Here is a 22,794-nt window from a genome sequence, read left to right as displayed (position 1 = left end):
TTAAAATTAGTTTTTTTCTGAATGGTTTCTAAAGTTCACGAAGTATAGCACTATCACCATTGAGCCCTGATGAAGGCCAGTGTGCCGAAACGTGTTGGCAAAATAAAATACTGATCTTTTAGCTCCCTAGCGGCATTTAATAGACAGAGCCGTAGATCACTGATAAGCCACGCAATATCGCGTTTAATGAACGTGATATTGCGTGGCTTATCAGTGATCTACAGCTCGGTCTTTTAAATGCCGCTCCATTTGAAAGCAGGTGATGGCGATTTAGCGGTAATCAGGGAACCGGCTTTACTGACGAAATGCGCATGACAATTGCATGCAATATATCGCCCAGCCCTAATGCACACACATTTGCGCTTCCGTTGACCATATAAGATATGCGCTACTATGTGATTTCATCAATGTTTATGTGAATAAACCGCTAAAGTACAATTTGTTTATCATATAAAGCGGTCGATCCGGTCTCGTTAGAAGACTTGGATTGAACCTGCTCACTCCGTGTAACACTTAAGGTGAAGTTTTACGAACCTTACGTTATACTTAGGGAAATGATGGTTAAGGGGCTTTATGCAACACTTACGGTTTTTTAAGGGATTACTTAAGTGAAAAATATATACTTAAGGGAAATTCTTAGGGTTTATGACGTTTCGCCTAAAGAAACCCTTAAGTAACACTTAACGGTTATTTTCTGCAACACCCTTAAGTTTAAGGGAAACATAAGGGCGATCTTAGGGAAAATTACACTAAAGGTGCTTTATGCAACCGGGCACTGATACTTTTACATGGTGTAAACAGAATCTATCACCATTTTCACTTAGTGTAAACAGCATATCGCTAAGAAAATGTTGCTACTGTCACTTAGTGTAAATAGCATTTATTGCTATTTGCACTATACAAGTATTACTATATATTATTTGATTTAAGTATTTATTGTCCTGCCTTAAATGTATGGATATTTAAACAAAATAAGGTTAATTTATTTCACAAACTGCAATATTGTGAATTATTTCAATTTAAAATAACTGTTTTCTATTTTAACAGATTTTAAAATGTAATTTAGTCCTGTAATGACAAGGCTGAATTTTCAGCACCATTACTCCAGTCTTCAGAACCTTCAGAAATGCTTCTAATATGCTGATTTGGTGCCCAAGAAACATTTATTATGTTGAAAACAGTTGTGCGGTTTAATATTTGTTTTGTGGAAATCATGACCATTTTTATTTTTTTTAAGATTCTTTGATGAATATAATGTTTAAAGAACAGCCATTTAAAATAGGACTCTTCAAATGTTATCTATTTAAAAAAAAAAAACACTGTAATAAGGGTTTGGGGGTACTTAACTGTCAAATGATGTCACAAAGAAAATAAATAAATTGTCATATATAACTATGACTTCATTTTCTTAATTTCTTTTTCCCCTTTTGATTTTAGGGTGAAATATGAGCTTGACATGTTTGTGCAACTACTTAGTTACTTAACATTTACATAAGAGAAATCATTCATAGAAGCAATGAATTCTGCTTTTTGTCTCATCCTGAAGCCTTCAATACCAATGGTTTTTTCTCAGTGGATATAAGGTGCATATTAGTTTCTAGTACACACAAGCTTCACCAACAGCCCATTCACTTTTGCTTCCCCACCATTCAACACCACAGAGCTCTCAAGGACACAGGTTTTCTTTGTATCTCTGTGCTGTTGCTAGGGTAACCAATGAACATATGTGGCCTATGCAAGCGTGCAGCCAGCTTTATCTTCCCCAACAGTGTAATTGACTTGCTGGAAAAAAACAAATAGTAATAATTCATTTAAAACAGAATCGTGCCCATAAGTGCCTGCTTCCACAAATCTAACTACGCAAACACATTAACAAGAGAAAGCCACAAAGTAACATCTTTGAGGTCAAAACAACCGGGGAGGAATGGGAGAAATAAGATCACATGAATATGGATATAATACCTTAAAATGAAGCATCATTTCTATAAACAGAACCTAAAATGAATCTTTCATGGTTAAATATATTTTTAAGCAAAAAATATCATGGGTAGCACTGACTAACTTATCCATTGTTTTTTTTTTCTGAAGAACAAGATTTTAGGTTAAAAATTATATATATTCTTTAGCAAAGGAAATTTCTTAGGTCACTTTGATCACAATTTTGCCATCGTTAGTTCATTTTAATTAATCCTGTGGTGATAAATGAATTTATTCAAGTGCAAATATTCCATGTAGTCTCTCAATTAGTTACGCATTACTAGGCATAAACCCTCTGGGCAAAGTTTTGCACCATTAAAAAATTCTTCAAGGAACAAACTAGGCAAACAAGGCAAAATTATTTTATGTGGTAACTGACAGCTGACTAACAGACACTTTCGATGGAACATAACTTGTATTCAGCCTGAAATATAACTAATTTAAGGACCAGTTCTGACCCTTACTGGAGTAACTTCATTACCCTCTTTGGTTATCAATGCCAAATAATGATAACATAAGGAAATTTTCCAACTTATTTAAAGGGGTAAATGATAGAAAAACGTCCAGTGATGAAGCATGATTGTGTTTGTGTACAAAGAAATTGAAGTTGTTTGATTGGTAGGGCAGAGAGGAGCATTCAGAATCCATTTTAAGTAACCAGTACGCACTGGGATAAATTGATGGCAGGGGCACCTACAACACACCACCTGCAATTCTCCTAAGGGTCTCATTAACCCACAGCACAGCAACTACTCGGCAACAGTTGCTATGGGCCCTCCCATACTATCATGCCCCTGAGAACTGAAGCGCACAGCACATGGTTAGCAGTGAAACCCTGAAATGTGTCTAAAATATTCAAAGCAAGATGAATGGAATGGGACAATGGAAACTGAGAACAAATGTGAAAGAAGCGATTTTAACAATGATGATGAAAAATCGGCCTCCAATTTATCTTGCCTTTGTCTTCAGAATCATTAATTCAGAAATAAAACCAAAACAAAGATTGTTTTAAAAAAATTAAGAATTTTACATTTATGTCTATACTTCCATAAAAATATATAAACAAACATCAAGCATTGCTTGATTGAATGGAGGTTCATGACAGCACTTACAAAACCTGCAAAGTTCACACAAACCATTTTAACAAGTCTCGAATTTAAGCTGCCTAACAAGAGTGCCCTTTAAAGCTTGTATGCAGACGCAAATGCCTACGCAGTAATTTGACAGTTTTTCAGGTCCATAGGTCAGAGGCTTTAACCTATCAACACTTTGATGTATAATTCTGCCTCATGCTTAATTTCCCCCAGATTTCCTAGTAACAGTAATACAATATTGTTAATGGCAGAACAATGACAAGGCGATGGAGGAGAAGGACAGCAAGGGAACATGAGGATAGCCATGTCTTGTTATAAAACACAAAGAGGTAAAATGAGGCAACAAGAAGTAGCTTGAGACAAGACAAAAGGAGAGAGAGAGCATGACAGGAACACATAACCAGGAAAAGGAGAGTTGAGACAGCTAGGACAATTAAAGGTTAGGCAAGTATTTTCTGCACTAATACACCAAACACAATTGCAAAAACAATGACTGTTTATCAAACAGGTTTCCCTGTCTGCCATCAGTTGAGCAAACAGTTCTGCCTCCAAACTCACTGCATTGGTGTTGCTGTGCTGGGTTGTTCAGGATGCTCAAACAATCACGTAGCCACAGTGTTTACACTTCTTGGAAGAACTAATGGCTTACTTATACATATTTCTGCATTTTGAGCTGGGATAGGAGAAAACACAGGGACATGAAGTACTGCAATAGCTTGTTTGCAATAAGATGGAGGGCAGGAAGTGAAGAGCAGAATGGACAAGATGGAGGAAAGTCCATAATGTACTGGTTTAGACACTATTACAAGAGGGTGAACCTGTTTCCATGACAGTGTTATTCAACTATCATTTCCCTCTGATTTTAGGGATAAGTTATGGGTTGGGTTGGGTTAGGTTTAGGGGTTGGGAAAAGGTTGGGACTACATTTTCAAATAGGAATGTTGTTCCAGGATCAACAAAATATGTTGATCCAGGAACATGTCTTTCTTGGCAAAATCACGGTGGCCATTACAAGAGATGTAAACAGAAAATCACAACATATGTTGGACGTGATCCTTATGTTATAAAGAGGAGCGATTTTTCTCCTGAATTGGAATATTTGCCTGTCACCGAGACTGTAAGCAACTTCTCCAGTGCCTGGTTGCGTAAAGCACCTCAAATTTTTCCCTTAAGTCTGAGAATTAAGTCGTGATTTCCCCTTACCTAGTGTTTCATGACAGTGACGTTAGAAGAGTTGGATTGAACCTGCTCGCTCCATGTAACATTTAAGGTGAAATTTTCCAAAACGTGTGTTATATTAAGGAAAATTACACTTGAAGTGCTTTATGCAACCGGCATGGACATCATTCTACTCCAGAAAACGAATGAAAGCATACAAAACTATGGAGGCATACTACTTTTTTGTTAATGGTTGCATATGCAAGTTATTATTATTACTTTTGGCAAAGTGGTCACTGCACACACAAGCATTATCCGACTTAGCTCCACCTGACCACAGATGCAGGATTAAAAGCCACTTTTTCCTGTATTTTTCAGTCAATTTCTTGCATTTTTCCCCCTGATGAACAACAACTTTTGGTACATGATAAAAGCTCCTTGTGTTTTCTCAGTTTTGTTCAATTACAAACTACACAAAACTTAGGAATTTCATAGTGCTTCCCCATGTAGAAAATCACTTCCTGCCCTCCATTTGCATTTTGCACTATCCCGAGACACCATGTGCAAACAACCTATTCAGAAAGACAGAAAATCAAGTGAGAAGCGAGAGAGTAAATGTATGAATGGTCAGTGCACATTAGAGACAGTAGAGAAAGATATAGATTGAGTGAGCGCAACAGTAAAATTCAAAAGATATAAGGCCTGTTGGGGAGGCATCACTCTTTCCTGGAGTATGTGCCCCTCAATAATTTAATCCAATTCCTTCCATCTAGTTCCTTTAAGCGTTGCCGTTGGAAACAGTGATCACAGTCACAGCGAGTCAAAATAAATCGACAACATCTGTCTTGTTTAACAGGCAAAACAAGAGGTGTTGCCCGTCAACTGAGCAGTGTGTCTCGCAGGACTGCAATGGCCATTTCTCTTTTCTTCAGGAAATGACTAGACTTGGCCATGTGATATTCCATGATCACCAGTCAGGACTTCCAGCGAGTACAGAATCCAAGCTCCTTCAAAACAGCTTGCTTGTTAATTCACTAATGACTGTTCATTCTTACAGAAGATGTCATCACTTCCAGAAATGTGGTTACCAAGTTGTCAGCAATACCATTGAAGATTGTTGTGGAACCCAATTCATGACCCACTTGTCTTTCTACACTGGATTTCTAATTGTTCAACACCTTTATTATATGTAGCACTAGATGCCAGCCAATTTCCCATTGTCCCCTGGTGTAATACTACATGCTTCCAATGTTTGTTTGAGGTGGTCTTTCCTTCCTTCTGCCAGAAGCTCTGATGGCACCAAGTAACTGATGGAGAACTTGTTGAGGACCCATTGCAGCTGCAGCCTTCCCAGAGTTTCTTCAATCTTAGCATGTGCAAGGATCTTGGTGTTGGGGAGTCATTCTCTCCAAGTGATACCTCAAATTCTCTGGAGAAACCTGATGTTGAAACAGCAGTCTTCTAAAGTGTTACCTATAAAGCCCGGAACAAACCAAGTCGATGCCGACGAACTAGTGGCGACAAAAGCAGACTGCGGGGTTCACTCACGTTGGCAGCGTCTGGGTCCAAAGTTACCCTGACACACCAAACTGACACTCGACACCTGACAGCCAAGTAGCATGTCCGTTCTGCGCCTGCGTAAGAAATGCCTTTCCGTACCAGCAGGTGGCAGTAGCTCAACAGCCAATCAGAATGATCAGATGGCCCAACTGACTCCGACGCTGATTCAACATGTCGAATCGGCTGAAAAAAAGCCGTCGAGGACCAACTTCAGCCAACAGTGCGGAACGCACAGAGAAAAGCTGGTCGAGGAAGCCGACCGTCGGCTTGGTGTTTTCCGGGCTTAAGGTCTCTTTTCTGAGGAACCAACCAGAACACAAAGAATAACATCCCAGGATGAGTAATAACCACCAGCCTGGACTCCCACAGTGCATCTGAAATCTCATACTGCCCAAGTAGGTACCACATTTGACCAGGAAACAACTTTGTGATGTTCTATATAGCATGAATGTGTGTAATATGAATTAAATTTGGTCATACTACATTTGCCAAGTCATCCAGGCAATTTTTGCATCCTGTTTTATGGTAAAGGGATAGTTCACCCAAAAACATGGTCATTTACTCACCCTCTAGTTGTTCTAAATCTGTATGAGTTTCTTTCTTCTGTTGAACACAAAATATATTTTGAAGAATGTTGGTAACCAAACAGTTGATAGTAGCCATTGACTTCCATAATAGGAAAATAAATACTATGAAAGTCAATCGCTATTATCAACTGTGGTTATCAACATTCTTCAAAATATATTATTTTGTGTTCAACAGAAGAGAGAAACGCATACAGGTTTTCATGTGTGTGAGTAAATGATGACAGAATTTTCATTTTTGGGTGAACTATCTCTATGTGAATATCCCTTTAAAGGTATATTTGCATGCAGGGCCAGCAAGTATAGAATCCATGTTTTACAACTTTACCCAGTTGACACATGCTGGCACCTGTAACCACTTACTGATCTAACTCTATGCCAACATCAGGCAGTTAACAAACAACAGGCAAAGTGCCATATTCCAACAGCAAAACTCACCAAGCAAGGTGTTGCAGAGGCTTCCATAATTCTGAAGTGCAGTCAGCATTAACCACCACTTTCAGTTTGAGAACAGCACACCAGAGGATCTGTTTGGTGACCATGACCTACAGCAGCTGAACTCAGAAAATGACAGCTTGATATGGCCATGGTTTCTTCTCCTGGAGAAAAACCCACCTTGATTCAAGATGCTGCTAGACACAGTGCAACAAAAAAGAAAACAGACTACAGGGGTGTCCAATCCTGCTCCTCAAGGGCTACATTCCTGTAGATTTCAGTTCCAACCTTGCTTCAAAACACCTGACTGTAATTAATTAATAAGTAATCTAAAAACCTTGGCTGTGTCCGAAATTGCCTCCATATACCCTTAAATAAGGCACTACTTGAAAGGACAGCTATTTGTAGTGGTGACTGAAACCATAATAGATGTTATCTAGTGAACTCATTCAATCCCGTAATGCACTGCAATAAGGAGCGTACAACAGATGTACACTCAATGGCTAGAAAATACCCATAATGCACTGTGAGGGTCATGCAGAATGAATTCCCGCATCACACCAGAAGATGGCGACCGCAGCTGAATCATCCATCCATCCATTTTCCAAACCACTTTTCCAATGTGTGTACAGCGTAATATCATATAAGTATAAATTCCTTTTTAGTTGTTTCATTAAGATTTATACATGCTAATTTCCATGACAGAGTTCAAAATCTTTTCATTCATTACTACTGGAGCTGCCTATTTGTTAAGTTTCAAATCATTATTAAACAGCAAACACAAAATATGCAAAAGTGGCAGCCCTTCCAGTGCACTCAGTGTCCGAACTCGTTTTCTTTCACTCATAATGTAAGGAATAGTGAATGAGGGTATAGGGGGCTTCGAATACAGCTCTTGATTAGCGGTTTCGGGTTTGTTTTATAGAGTGCCCCAGGGATGATGCGTTTTTGTAGGCCAACCCGGAAGTTAGCAGCGCACGGGTTCCCTCGACTGAAAGCCTATTCATTTTTCCCATAGACTTTTGGAAAAATCGCAGAAAATAAGCTCAGTGTTTAACAAAGGGTTATGACACTTACACGTTTTGTCTATCAAGATAATCTTTACAAGTTAACACAACATTTATAGATTTTGAAGCCTAAATAAAGTCGTCAGATATAAAAAGCTAACAGTAGGCTATAAAGGGACTACAGCACACCACGGTCGCGGATCAACGTCGTCACCACCGAGCGTCCTCAAACTTTATTTAGAAAACAACTCTATTTAAAAACATGCTCGCTGATTATGATCTGCGCTGCGTATGAATACTTATCCACTTTTTCATGAGAAATGCTGTCCAAATGTTCTGTTTGTCATGATGAATTCCCCGCCAAAGGAAGTAGTCCCTTTTAGCAATTTGTTAGCAACCGCCGATTTGAAGACACAGTAAAAGTTTAAAAAAATCACAAGTGGGTTATAACTGGTGTGTTTTATGTCCTAGATCAAAACGTGAAAGTATTTAGAGGCTTTGTTAACCACAGACCTTATTTCAGGCGATTTAACAAAAACCCATTAAAAAAACCCATAGACTTTACGGCGTTGGAACCGTAAGTCCTAAAATGCTAACTCGCTTCCGGGTTTTGCCTACAAAAACGCATCATCCCTGGGGCACTCTATTAAAGGTAGGAGCTCAACTCTACAGGAAGGTAACCCCTCCAGGAGTAGGCTTGGCTACTCCTGTTCTTGAAGGTCCTTTGGATGACAACTGCAAAAGGACGAGTGACTGTTTCAGTTCAAATCTCCCTCAATTCATTTTACAATAAATGTTGTCAAGGTGTTCCTGACCCTCAAAGAAATGTCAAATATGGATCTCGGTGTCCACCAGGGGAAATGAGCACAACATCTTGGTCTTGGGTGTTCATGTTGTAACCCTGTTTCTGGTCATTCCAAAAAGTGAATTCACAGAACATTATCCTGTAACTGATGCTGCTGTAAAGTTGGGTGGGCCAAGGCCAGAAGTGAACACTAGATGTGATCTCAGATGTGTTCTGGAGGAACTTTGGGATGGCCTGATCGCCAGTGTGAAAAAATATCACCCTGATTTGTCAAAGAAATGTTACCCATGATTTGAGGCAAGAAAAAAAAAAAAAAAAAAAAAAAAAAAAGGTACTGTAGCATTTTTTTTTTTTTTATGCAGGTAGTAAATATTCACCGTGGTTCTCTTGGGTTTATTACCGATTTCAGCCAACTTACTCTTCATCCTACATGCGAAAACATTAAGGTCTCTCTGAAGAAACAATCATCTAGACATGGTCATCAGTCTAAATCTGTGCCAATAATGACAGCTAAAGTGTTTCTGACTGCTCTGCAGATGTGCTATTATGTGCTAAGATTCAGATTTGTCTTCAAAACAAGCCAAATTTCACTCCAGTCAGTTGGAAAATCCAAGGACAATAGAGTAACACATTATTTTATGGTGCTCCAAGACTTACTCAGAGTAACCTGGTTGGGTCAGCCAATGGAAAAGCTTTTTAGCAGTCTTAGATGGGGACACACATTAGTTCTGCTGAGGTTTGGGGTGATTTTTGAGGGATTCTTTACACCTGCATGTAAAACGCATAAGGATTTTGACAAAATTATGAATTCAATCTACATCTAAATACAATATCATCACAAATAAAACTTCCCCTTGGTTATCCTCAAGCACTTTGTTTACAGCAAAACCACAACAACACATTCATGTTTCAGTAAATAACTTTGTACAACACTATATAACACATACATTTCAACTGGGTGATGAAGCACCAGCACCAGTTCACCCCTAATGAATACCATCCATTCCACTTTGCCATGTTAAGCCATGCAAGGTTAAGAGGTGATAGTCATTTACTGACATCTAGTGGTGACAGTGAATAATTGCTAGTCACTGAGTAGCAGTTAGATATTATAATTGAAAACTATTTGAAAGCATTAAAAAGACACTGCAAATAATTGCACAGCTTTGAACAATGTACAACTTTGAACGAATCGTGAATCAATGATTCAAAATAAATAAATGTAATTTATTACTCATCCTCATGACGTTCTAACCGTTAGGTCTTCGTTCATCTTCGGAACACAAATTAAGTTAGTTTTGATATCAAATCTTTTGTTTTGAATCAGTGATTAGGAGCGCCAAAGTCACATGATTTCAGCAGTTTTGCATTTTGACACGCGATCCGAATCACTGATTTTAAACAAAAGATTCGAAGCAGAGTTTTGAAATCGTCCATCACTAGATATTGTTGAAAAGTTATTATTGTGTTTTTTTGGCACACAAAACGTATTCTTCTTATAATATTCTTCTTATAATATTAAGATTGAACCACTGAACTCACATGAACTGTTTTAAAGGGTCATGAAACCCCCCTGCTTTACCCTGGTCGTTCACACCTCTGAGTTTAAAAAAGTCTGAAAATGGGTGTGTAAAACTCTGGAAAAGTGGGAGTGTGTGTGTGTGGGGTGGGGGGTGGGGGGGGGGGCTAATAGGGCTAATAATAGGCTAATAATAGGCTACTTTGATTACATTTACGAGCACTGCAGTCTCAAAATGAGTGTTTTAGAATAATCGTGTCGTCGCGTTCAGATAGGCTACACCACTGTATCAGTGTCCAGTTTGCACATTTAATTCATTTGAAGAAGACTTGATGAAATATGTGAGCATAACTACACTGTGCTGGTTGATGTTTGATGCAGGAGAATGTGTGAAATAAAAACTTTAAACACGGATACTTTATTCTGTATGAGCTATGTGCCACGTGGCTAGTGTTGTTAAACTCATCGCGAAGCTCCGCGCTGAAACCGATCATATGTGCGCTCCGCCTGTATATCATAATAACAATCGTATTTTTCATGTGTTCATATTCAAACTCCAGTTCCGACCGCATCGCAAGCAAAATAGAAACAACACACGTGTTGTGCTGAGGGAAACTCAACTGCTATGATTTGAACGCAGGCAGAGGTGAATGAGCCGCACTTTTGTGACATTTGAATTCTCCGCTGTAATACGATCTCACACAAACATATTTTCCATTTTTGCTGGTAGATTACTGCAAAACAATCCACATGCACACAAATCACAAATCCTGCTATGGTCGTGTCGCAGGAAAACACATTGTGTTGTGGCACTGAGGAAACGAACACCAACCATATGTCTTTCAATGACAACAGACCGAGGCGAGAGAAGAGATACTTCCTCATGCATAATACTGCAATTATAATCATATGCATACTACAGTGCAGTGATTGGATTGAATGAGCTTTATCTCATGAATATATATGTCGAGAATCTACGTCAGCATGTTCGAAAGTACACAATGTCAGATTTTGTGACATTGCTCCGACTCAGCTTTTCAAACAGGAAGTCAGAAATCACTCTGAAAAATGCAAAAATAACTATTTTTCACTTATGAATAACATTAATGAGTACCATTAGTGTTTTCAATGATGTGCAGCCTATACCTGTTTACATCTCAAAAAAAGTGTTTTGGGGTTTCATGACCCTTAAAATATGTTTTGAGTAGCTTTCTGGATATTGAGAAGTTCAATGACATTGCTGTCTATTGAGGCCTCACTGAGCCATCGGATTTAATCAAAAATAATTCATTTGTGTTCCGAACGAAGGCCTCATGGGTGTAGAATGACATGAATAATGAGTAATAAATTACATTATTTTCATTTTTGGGTAAACTAACCCTTTAAGACAGTGACTTATCACCACCTATTAGTGTTTTTAGTTTAATATTTAAAAGTATTGCTTCATTTTTAACATCATTGCATATTTCTCTTTTGATTTTTTTTTTTAATCTAAAACATTATTTTATAAAAGGTAAAAAATGCTCTGAATAATCAATTTAAGGGGGCAAATACTGTCGCTATACTAATTTCTTTAAAGAGCAACTTAAAGTGGTGTCTTTGATACTGCGCAGCTAAGGAAAGGGAAGCACTAAAGATTCTAGAATACAAGTGGTAAGAGAGTGATCGTGTCTTCTTAGACGGGACGCCGTGTCCGCAGGTTGGTTAAAAGTCCACCTTAGCTACCTCAAGTCAGATAAGTTAGTTTGAAAAATTCTACCACTGTCACAGTACTTGCAGTTGCTTGCACATGCTCTCAAATGGCCAAAAATTAAAGTGTGGGTATTTGGACAGGCCCATTATATATAATTTGCAACAGTTTTAACTCACCAAAAGCATATTTAAGATAATCAGGAAAAAAAAAAAATTGCAAATAACTCCATGAAATCAGGTTCACTAACTAAAGTTGTGTAATAAATTAGGGCTGCAACAATTATTTGGGTAATCAATTAATCTATTAATTAATCAAGTAATCAACAAATATATTGTATATTGTGTGTGTATATATATATATATATATATATATATATATATATATATATATATATATATATATATATATATATGCAGATACAATATATTTGTTGATTTGTTGATATATATATATATATATATATATATATATATATATATATATATATATATATATATATATATATATATATATATATATATATATATATATATATATATATATATATAAACAAATATTTAAAAAATAAATCTTGCATCATAAAAAACAACAGCTTATTATCAGTTGTTTTGAAGCAGAAAGGCAGTTTAAATCACTATGTTGATAACACAGAAAAAAAAGCACAAACTAAGGGTGCTTTCACACTTGGTTCGATTGCCCAGACCGAACCAGAGTTCGATTGCTCCCCCCTCACCTTGCCCCCACTGGACTGTGTTCACATTATATTATTTGGGTCCGACCCACGGTTCGTTTGCGTCATCAAACCAGCAGCTGTTTACTCTGTTGCCTAATAACGACGGCACAGGAGAAGGTGGCAAAATGCATAACGTTGCTCTCCTCACTTTCATATTTTTGTTTTTGAACCGTTGGATTTGTTCATAACGACACTTGTCTCTATCTGCCGCAACTGTAGTACGCTGAAGGTGAGCAGAAATAAGAAAGGCTACACTACAGCTCTCTGCTTGCAGCATGTCAGTCACGCTCGTTGGGAAAGTGAGTGAAACACATGCACAAACAAACATTTTTATCAAATAATACGGCATTAATAGCAGTTCACTTCCGCAATTTGGTACGTTTGCATTCATATCAGAAGCGAACCGTACCGGAGTTCACTTGAACCGCACCCCAGACCACCCTTTTTAAGCGGGTGCGCACCCGAGTTCAGAAGAGAGTGTTCACATCATCCAAACATACCGAACTCTGACGTCAATCGAACCCGGGTGCGCACCAAAAGTGCTAATGGGAAAGCACCCCAAGTGTTAACTACTAAGAAGTAAAATGGAGAAATAAATATTTCCAGAGCACCTGACATGGCATGCTGCATTGTTTGAATTGTTTAAAATAAAGCGTTCTGATTATTTTTGCAAAGCTAGGATTGTGTACTTTTACTGCAGCAGCTCACTCTGTCCTCCATTATTATTATTCTTGTGTGTCGATTAATTTCATTATCGATTATTCGATCAGTCGTTGCAGCCCTAGTATAAATCATCTACAATGCAGCATCAAACAAACATATTCAATCACAAGAAGATCTCTACAAGACAAAATATGCCTACCCAACATGAACATTTACCTGGACAGAGCAATGTTGCGTAATAACCTCTCAGTCGTCTCTGAGAGGTCTGAAGGCACCAGGATCTCTACAGGTTGTATTTTAAGTACCCTGGACTCCAGCTCTGAATGGGCCACATTATCTTTAAAACAGTCCACCATCACGTCCCCGATGCTTGGCTGGACCACCTAAACTCAAAAGGGAAGACAGGGTTGTAGTAGGATTGTTTTAACCAAATGAAACTCTCAGCTGTATTATAACTAAGGACCGGACACACTAAGCCAACGGTCAGTTGGGCTAATTTTTGCAGTGTTCCACACGTCGGCTGTAGTAAGGCTTACGTCAGCAGCAGTTCATCCAAATCAGCGTGTTAAATCGGCATCGTGGGTCATGGTGAGAAAGATTTCTCTGATTGGCTGTTCAGTTTAGTGCACGAGAATAAAAGAGAAAGTGATGAAAGTGAGCAAAAGGAGTGAAGACAGCACAGACAGAAGGCTGTTAGAATTTTACATCATCTCACTCTAGTATTCCAATGTGCAAATATTTTAATAACATCATGAGCTACCTGGAATGAATAAAGTGATCAGAATGAATAATATTCAAAATGCTAAAAAAGCGCTGCCTTGCTTAAGGTTTGTATATCTAAGGTCTTAGTTTCAGGTTCCCTTTTTGAATGATGAGAATAGACTTGATACCTGCTAATACAGACGGTTATTTCTTTACATGCAGATGCAGAAAACACATGCTAGTTGGCAGTTAGCCGAAGTCTATTCTTTGTGCTCAAGCGCAGCTTTTTGTCCCGGACTCAGCCAACAGGAGGCGACAACACAGTTTGCTTTTGTCGCTGCCAGTTCTTTGATGTCAGCTTGGTGTGTCACGGCCTCAAAGCTCACCCAACACTATCAATTACCACAATAATTTCTTACCACCATCCCCACGGTCAGCTCCTTGCTCTGTTTATCAAAACTCTCGCTCACACACATTAGATAGTTGTTGCCACTGTCCTGCACCACATCTTCAGCCTGCTCCAAATCTCCCAGCTTCAGCAGAGGATTCACATCTGAGAACAAGGCAATGAATTCATTCAATTCAGGTTCTGTAGGTCACTCATCAAAAAAAAAAAAAAAGACACTGAAACCATTTCATAAATAGATATCCTTCAAAATGTTGTCCTCAATTTTTTGAAAGAAATTAAACTTTTATTAAGCAGGGATGCATTAAATTGATCAAAAGTGACAGAATTTTTCTATTCATGAAACAATCCTGAAAAAATGATCACAATTTCCACAAAAATATTAAGCAGCACAACTGTTTTCAACATTGATAATAATAATAATAATAATAATAATAATAATATGAAATGTTTCTTGAGCAGCAAATCAGCATATTAGAATAATTTCTGAAGGATAATGTGCAGTGTTGCCAGATTGGGCAGTTTTGAATTTGATTGTCAAATTTGGGCTTGTTTGGGATCAGTTTGGAGGTTTTCAAACATTTAAATTTTATATGCTAATTGGTAAAAAAACAAAACGCAGGTTAGCAAACACACACACACACACTGCAGAGTGGGCTGGGGTTGATGTCGATTTTGTTGATTTTGAACTTGTAAGATTAATCAGTTTTGACTGTGCAAAAGTTCTGAGGATTTGAACACGAATGACACATTTTCAGCTGTTATGGTGTGTGCATGAGCGTCACCATGTGTTTTTCCGAGGGTTGAAGTCTGTTAATTTCTCGGCTGCCGTTTACAAATAAACTTTAAAAGTTTCTATCTGTTTGCGAAGAAACTATTTTTGTTATATTTGCTCATTTTCTTTTACTGCATGTATTTGCTAAGCTTTCCTGTTGTATTGTTCTTCTGTCAGGGAAATTAATTCATTAATTTTTATCATTTTATTTTGTCATCATTATTTAGTTTAAATGAGGTAAATGGTCATTATAAATCTTGGTTGTCATGACAACATAGTTCTTTTGGCAGTGAATGTTTTGGGCGGGTTTGAGAGCTTTTGGGCTGGAAATCATTGACCCAGTCTGACAACACTGCTCAGGTGACACTGAAGCCATTAAACATTGCCAGATGAATAATAAAAAAAAAAAAAATTGGTAACACTTTACAATACGGTTCATTAGGTAACTACTTCAGTTAACATGAACTAAGAATGAACAATACTTCTACAACATTATTAATCTTAGTTAATGTTAATTTCAACATTTACAATTACATTATTAAAATCAAATGCTGTATTTGTAAACATTAGTTACTGTGAACTAACATGAACAAATAATGAACAGCTAGATTTTTATTAACATTCAAAGTTTAATAAATACTGTAACAAATGTATTGCTCATTGGTTCATGTTACTTAATACATTAACTAATATTGACAAATGAGATCTTTTTGTAAAGTATTACCAAAAAATCTTTCCAACCCCCAACTTTTAAACGGTAGTGTACAGTTTGACACCCATCAAACAGTTGAAAACTGTAAACTGCAGCTGAGAATCTGGTCAACAACAGATATTGAAATTAATCTTAAAATAGAAATGAAAGGCAATTATGAATCTTTGGAGTATTAAGAGCAGAAACAATACCTTCTCCCACAAGCGTGGATTTGGTGTAAAGTGCATGAAGTTGCCGTGTGAAGAGAGAACTCTTGTTGGCGCTGGAGGCCTTGATGGCTGAAGTTTCTGTCTGTTTCACTACACCTACCTAAGAAATGAGGCATGAAAACACTCTTACACTGACTGAAACCAGAGAAAATAATAATAAAATGGGATGTTGATAGATTTGTCATGTAGATCATCTCTACATGACAAATCTGCGGCATATTGTATTTAGAATAATGTCAGTGACCTTGTAACCCTGAGAGACCAGTCGGCGAACGTGCACAAACAGGCGATGGGTTGGGATGCTGGCCGTCATGAAGTTATGGTCCAGATGACAAGTGATATTAAGTTCCTTTGCAGCAATCTATGAAAAAAAAATGCTGGTACTTAGGGGAAAAAAACAAATCAGGTTTCTTAAAAAAAAAGTTAATTTTGCACACAATAAGTCTTTCAAAGTCGAACATTATTAAATGGAAATAAGTCAATGGCACTACATTAAAGGGATAGTTAACCCAAACGTTTGCACGTTTGAAACTGTGAACATTTTGGTTGCATATGCTCCACAAATTTAGTCTATGCGACCTCAAAATATATTTATGTTGAGCATTTGTGCGAGTGCAAATAATTCTTGTGGTGCGACCTGCTTTCTAGAGATGCACCAGTCCACCGGTAATAATATATACCACCAATAATATATATATATACATATACACACACTTTGTAGTTGTGGTGCATGCTCCTTTTTTATTGGTGGGTGCTCCAAAATTTTTCAGTTAGGATCACTAGTTAGGAGCACCAGTGCTATCAAGTCAATTACTTTTATGAATATCTCTGTATGAACTTTTTGAAGCTTAAAAGGTTTGGTGGAATGGCCTTTTAACGGAGGGACAGTAATCTAAATCTACATGTATATACCAGTGGCGTGCAGTCCATATACTCTGCATACCCAAGCCATTCGTGGACTCGGCAATTAAAATTAACATTATAAATTACTATTAAATCCCTTGTTTGAGGTGTACCATAAAGCCTACATGATTGGTAATGTGTATGTAACAGTCTGTAATTTATTTATTTGCCAAATGACGGTAATTTTCTTTAAATCTGCCAGTTACCAAGACTGCCGGGTAAGCTGACCTACAGCAGCTTTTGCGCCTGCAAGCATTTGTTATGGAATGTCATCATAGTCCCGCGTTCTCATTGGTTTGTTGGCCTATGGCGGATTACATGGCAGGATAAGCTGTGAGCAGATCGCTTACCCAAGAGGAAAAATGAGCTACTGCCAGATCCCGATCAATGAAAATCACATTGTATTTGATATAAAACTAACTAGACTTAACCAAATGGGGAACAAAATCATAACTAAAACTATTTTCATAGTATTTAATTTTCTCCATACGGGTTTTTATTTTATGAATTGTTTAAGATAGTCCTACTAGATAGGCCTATCAGAGGATAGTCTGTGCGTTTGTTAAAGTCATCAGTTTTGCATAATTTCAACTTATTTATTATTATAGCCTATATTTATTATAATTACATTTTATTTTTCTTATTTATAATAGGCTGCTAATACTAATTATGTTATATTTATTTTTAATTATTAATTTAAAAAGTACTTCTTCCATACATTTAAATTGACGCCATGGTGATTCTTATTTGTGTCCTAAACTGATACGTTTAAAGGTGAAGTATGTCGTTTCTGTGACACTAGCGGCACTTAGTGCATCACCCAACATACCCAGTTAAAAAAGTCACCACCACTGGTATATACACCCTTGAATAGAGTAATTAATTACCCATTGTATGATAATTGTGATGGGCTGCTCTAGTTCTTACCTCTGCATCCTCACCAAAGAACCTGTACTTATAGCCACACTCAACACAAAGCACTGTATCCACATGTTGCTTTTTGATCTCGATGTACTGTTCCTCTAGAGGGGTGTATATTGTCTTGGTTCTCCTGTTGGGAATGCCAGGCTCTTCTGAACTTTTTCTGATCACAGTATTCTTAGCAAACTGAGTAAACGAAAACTCCTAAAAACAAAGACAGCAAAAACATCATGATTGAATGGCCATTCTGGCAAACATTTGAGTCTTCATTAAACATACCAGGCAATAAAGCTCCTTCTGATTCTGATTAATTTATATATATATATATAAGTTATATAACAGTTAAGACAAAGAACACCCTCTGAAACATACAAGTATTGCTTATAAACTCAAACCTGTTTAATCTTAATAGGTTCTTCTTTGAACTCTTCCACCAACTCAGATGAGCTGTTCTCCATGATAGTATCGTGTTGGTGCATGGTAGATGTCTTAGCTTTTCCAGAGTCTGAAGGCTCCACCTCCATCTTTATACCCTGATCGGAGACTCTGCTCTCTGAGTTCCCTGGGCAGCTGAAATCTTTAAGTCTCGTCAGGGTGGCATGGCTGACACTTGCTCTAGGGGATACCATCTTATCTACTGCACAGAAGAGAGAAATAAAATTAATATGCCAGCAAGAATAACAGTCAGTGATGTATTGTCAGTACATTTTATGTTGATCTTGTATTGTACTTAGGGCAGTCAAATCGATTAATCGCATCTAACATAAAAGTTTGTGTTTACGTAATATATATATGTGTTATGTGTGTATGAGCGTTTGTTTGTACGTGTGAGTGTGTGTGTGTGTGTGTGTGTGTGTGTGAGTGTGTGTGTATATAATATATATATACATACAGTACAGTCCAAAAGTTTGGAACCACTAAGATTTTTAATGTTTTTAAAAGAAGTTTCGTCTGCTCACCAAGGCTACATTTATTTAATTAAAAATACAGTAAAAACAGTAATACTGTGAAATATTATTACAATTTAAAATAACTGTTTTCTATTTGAATATATTTCACAAAGTAATTTATTCCTGTGATGCAAAGCTGAATTTTCAGCATCATCACTCCAGTCTTCAGTGTCACATGATCCTTCAGAAATCATTCTAATATGCTGATCTGCTGCTCAATAAACATTTAATGTGTACAATTGTACAAAATATTTGTGTACAATATTTTTTTCAGGAATATTTCATGAATAGAAAGTTCAAGAGAACAGTGTTTATCTGAAATCTAATCTTTTGTAACATTATAAATGTCTTTACTGCCACTTTTGATTGATTTAATGCATCCTTGCTGAATAAAAGTATTCATTTCTTTTCAAAAAAATAAAAATAAAAATTCTTACTGACCCCAAACTTTTGAACGGTAGTGTATAATGCTAAAGAAGCTTTGTATTTCAGATAAATGCTGTTCTTTTGAACTTTCTATTCATCAAGGAATCCTGAAAAAAAAAAGTACACAACTGTTTTCAACATTGAAAATAATCATAGAGGTTTGTTGAGCAGCAAATCAGCATATTAGAATGATTTCTGAAGGATCATGTGACACTGAAGACTGGAGTAACGATGCTGAAAATTCAGCTTTGCATCACAGGGATAAATTACTTTGTCAAATATATTTAAATAGTACACAGTTATTTTAAATTGTAATAATATTTCACAATATTACTGTTTTTTACTGTATTTTTAATTAAATAAATGTAGCCTTGGTGAGAAGACGAAACTTCTTTTAAAAACATTAAAAATCTTAGTGGTTCCAAACTTTTGGACTGTACTGTATGTATATATATATATATATATATATATATATATATATATATTTTTTTTTTTTTTTTTATAGTAATTATTTGTATATACACATATATTATGTAAACACAAACTTTTGTGTTAGATGTATCGATTTGACAGCCCTAACTGTACTTGTTTTTATGCCTTAAAAACCTAAACATTTTATTTAAAAGTATATAAAAACCTTCAAAAGTCTTTTTTAAGGTATGTCAGTGAAAAGAACAGACCTGAAGAGCACACACAAAAAAACAAACAAACAAAAAAAAAAACAAAAAACATAATTGTTGAGCCCTGCTTAGAGTAAATGCCAAAAAACACATTACATCTTATGATATCAATGTAAACAAGCTGCTTTAAAATAAACTGCCCAATGCAGTTACACACAAAAACTCCAATAAACATAATGTGAAAGAATGACATGCATGGTGCATATGTCCTTACAGGTGCTGGGGGTCACCATGCACTCCTCATCTCTCTCCTCCTCCACATTGTGAGAGAGTTTGGGTCGTTTCTCTGAGGGCATTCTTCCATCACGTAACTTCTTCTAAATCAGAACAGGTTTACATTTCAGTCGGTGCTGCTTTGAAACAGCAAAAGCTTCGTGCATGCGAATGCAATGCATATTTGACTTGCATAATTATTGACATGACTCTACAGTGTGATAGGAGTGCAGACTCTTTACAAAGTCTGTTCTGCATATAAAGCTCTTACCTTTCCTCTGCCCTCATGGCGTCGGTCTTGAAAGTTAATCCCAGGCTGGTCAATTGGTTGAGATTGATCGCTTGCACTTGTGAAGAATCTGCTGATAGTTGTCTGAGTGCTGGACTTTTTGGAGGATTTGGATGCAAGCACACGTTTGACACTTGTATGCATTTTACAGCATTAACTGATTGTTAATACATGGCCTGCAAGATTTACTTTGTTGCTTGAAAATAGGCCTAAATTCTGATGATTAAAAATAGTCTCTAGAGAAGAGACTAGAAGTACAGCTGATCATGTTGGCGCGTGAGTGATGTACCCAGTCTCGCGCATGCGAACTGCTGTACTGCAGAGGGTGAAATATGCGCTACATATGCGCAGTCACTGCTGTAGTGCAGCGAGGGAAAGAGGCGTTAGATATGCGCAGTCCACGATTTGTAATCACAAACGAAATTAATAACCATGGTAATTTAATTCATGGTTTTAATTTAATGGTTACTCCCAAGTAGCTTACTGCTGTTATACAACAAAACTTTTGTAAACTCAATATATAAAGTTAAAAAATTATTATGCTTTATAAACACAAAAGTGCTTCCGCCAGACCGCCTTCCGTATTCTTCAAAAAGCTTACGCTGTTACACTTGCGAGGCGATCATTTGTGTTTATAAAGCATATACATTTTACTTTTTTTTTTAGAAAATGACCGATCGTTTCGCTAGATAGGAATACCCTTATTCCTCGTCTGGTATCTTGGATGACATGGGGGTGAGTAAATTATCAGGAAAATTTTAATATGAAAGTGAACTAATCCTTTAAGCCTTGTCTGGGAAACCGGGGTATACACTATCAAGTAAAGCAATTTAATAAAATATATAACGTAGCTGTTTGTTTATATCGTTGCAAAATATTGGCTAAACTATCAACCAACTCTAATCTGATAAATGTGACTATAAGCCAGGAACATATTAAGATATTATACATTTTAACATCATCTAAAATAAATAATCGTATCTTTTAAATTTATTTTTTATTTATTTTTTTCACTGTTTATGTCTAAAGTTTTCCACGGGCCACTTAGGCCCTACCAATCCCTTGGGACAACCCCGGGGTCCCTGGACCCCAGTTTAAAACCTCTGCCATATAGGTGACATTTCACTGTTTGTCTGAACCCAATCATGCATCTGCTAAATCTATAAATGGTTTTATCTCACCAGCATTTTGTGGGGGGCTTACTGATACTAATACTACTGACTCCTGAAATCAGGAAGTATCGGGTGTGACCGCCATTTGCCTCACACTGTGCAACACATCTCCTCCGCATAGAGTTGATCAGGTTGTTGATTGTGGCCTGTGGACTGCTGGTCCACTCCTCTTCAAGGGCAGTGCGAAGTTGCTGGATATTGGCAGGAACTGGAACACGCTGTCATATACGCCAATCCAGAGCATCCCAAACATGCTCAATGGGTGACATGTCCGGTGAGTATGCTGGCCATGCAAGAACCTTCCAGGAATTGTGTACAGATCCTTGCAACATGGGGCCGTGCATTATCATGAGGTGATGGTCGTGGATGAATGGCACAACAATGGGCCTCAGGATCTCGTCATTGTAACTCTGTGCATTCAAAATGCCATCAATAAAATGCACCTGTGTTCGTTGTCCATAACATATGCCTGCCCATACCATAACCCCACCGCTAGCATGGGCCACTTGATCCACAACATTGACATCAGCAAACCGCTCACCCACACAACGCAATACACGCTGTCTGCCATCTGCCCTGTACAGTGAAAACCGGGATTCATCCCTGAAGAAAACACCTCTGGTGGATATTCCTGCAGTCATCATGCCAATTGCACGCTTCCTCAAAGCATCTGTGGCATTGTGCTGTGTGATAAAACTGCACATTTTAGAGTAGCCTTTTATAGAGGGTATGCATAGACATCACTTTCCCGCCGGAACGCGCTCCCTCAGCTGGACTGAGTGGCAAAAGAACCTGCTGCGTGACTGGATTTAATAGGGGAAACTGTGAAAACGCGAGTAAAACAAATTATTACACTAAAGGTTGGGCTCAAAAGTGTTCCTTATGACATGTCAAAGAAACCTAATCCATGGATATTGACATGCAGCCAGGAATCGTGTTTCCTGACACTTATATGTACCTGATTTGAACGCCGGGGAAACACATAAAGCAAATCTGCCTGTGAACACTTTATATAACTACAATATCTAAATCAGAGTGATCACTTATATTAATGTTATATATTTCGTCATATCGTCTAGCCCTAAAACTTGTGTAGTTTTTGTCAGTGTTCATTTAAAAACTCCCAATTATGCAGAATATAAGATGGTTAATATTTAATTGATGAGTTGTTAACACAATATATAACAATACAATATATAGGGTATGAT

At 37.3% G+C, this 22,794-nt stretch overlaps 1 protein-coding gene across 2 annotated transcripts in view; it reads right to left on the bottom strand.

Annotated features, from left to right (window-relative positions):
• msh3 (mutS homolog 3 (E. coli)) overlaps positions 1-20,675 on the bottom strand; it is an 81,689-nt gene extending 61,014 nt beyond the window's left edge. The window contains exons 1-8 of one of the 2 annotated variants that reach the window (XM_067407563.1): positions 20,397-20,675; positions 20,127-20,229; positions 18,252-18,493; positions 17,863-18,060; positions 16,277-16,393; positions 16,015-16,132; positions 14,350-14,483; positions 13,445-13,611 (exon numbers count right to left, since the gene is read on the bottom strand). In XM_067407563.1, coding sequence (XP_067263664.1) covers positions 13,445-13,611; positions 14,350-14,483; positions 16,015-16,132; positions 16,277-16,393; positions 17,863-18,060; positions 18,252-18,493; positions 20,127-20,229; positions 20,397-20,558 — 1,241 coding nt within the window. In that variant the 5' untranslated portion in view covers positions 20,559-20,675. The remainder of the gene's footprint in view (positions 1-13,444; positions 13,612-14,349; positions 14,484-16,014; positions 16,133-16,276; positions 16,394-17,862; positions 18,061-18,251; positions 18,494-20,126; positions 20,230-20,396) is intronic. The other variant, XM_067407564.1, reaches the window with a different exon arrangement.
• Positions 20,676-22,794: the final 2,119 nt, after the last annotated feature.

The sequence above is a fragment of the Chanodichthys erythropterus genome, chromosome 13, assembly GCF_024489055.1.
Source record: "Chanodichthys erythropterus isolate Z2021 chromosome 13, ASM2448905v1, whole genome shotgun sequence".
In the NCBI taxonomy this organism is placed as follows: domain Eukaryota; kingdom Metazoa; phylum Chordata; class Actinopteri; order Cypriniformes; family Xenocyprididae; genus Chanodichthys; species Chanodichthys erythropterus.
Note: the sequence above shows the minus strand (reverse complement) of the source record. Positions and strands in the feature narration are given on the sequence as shown.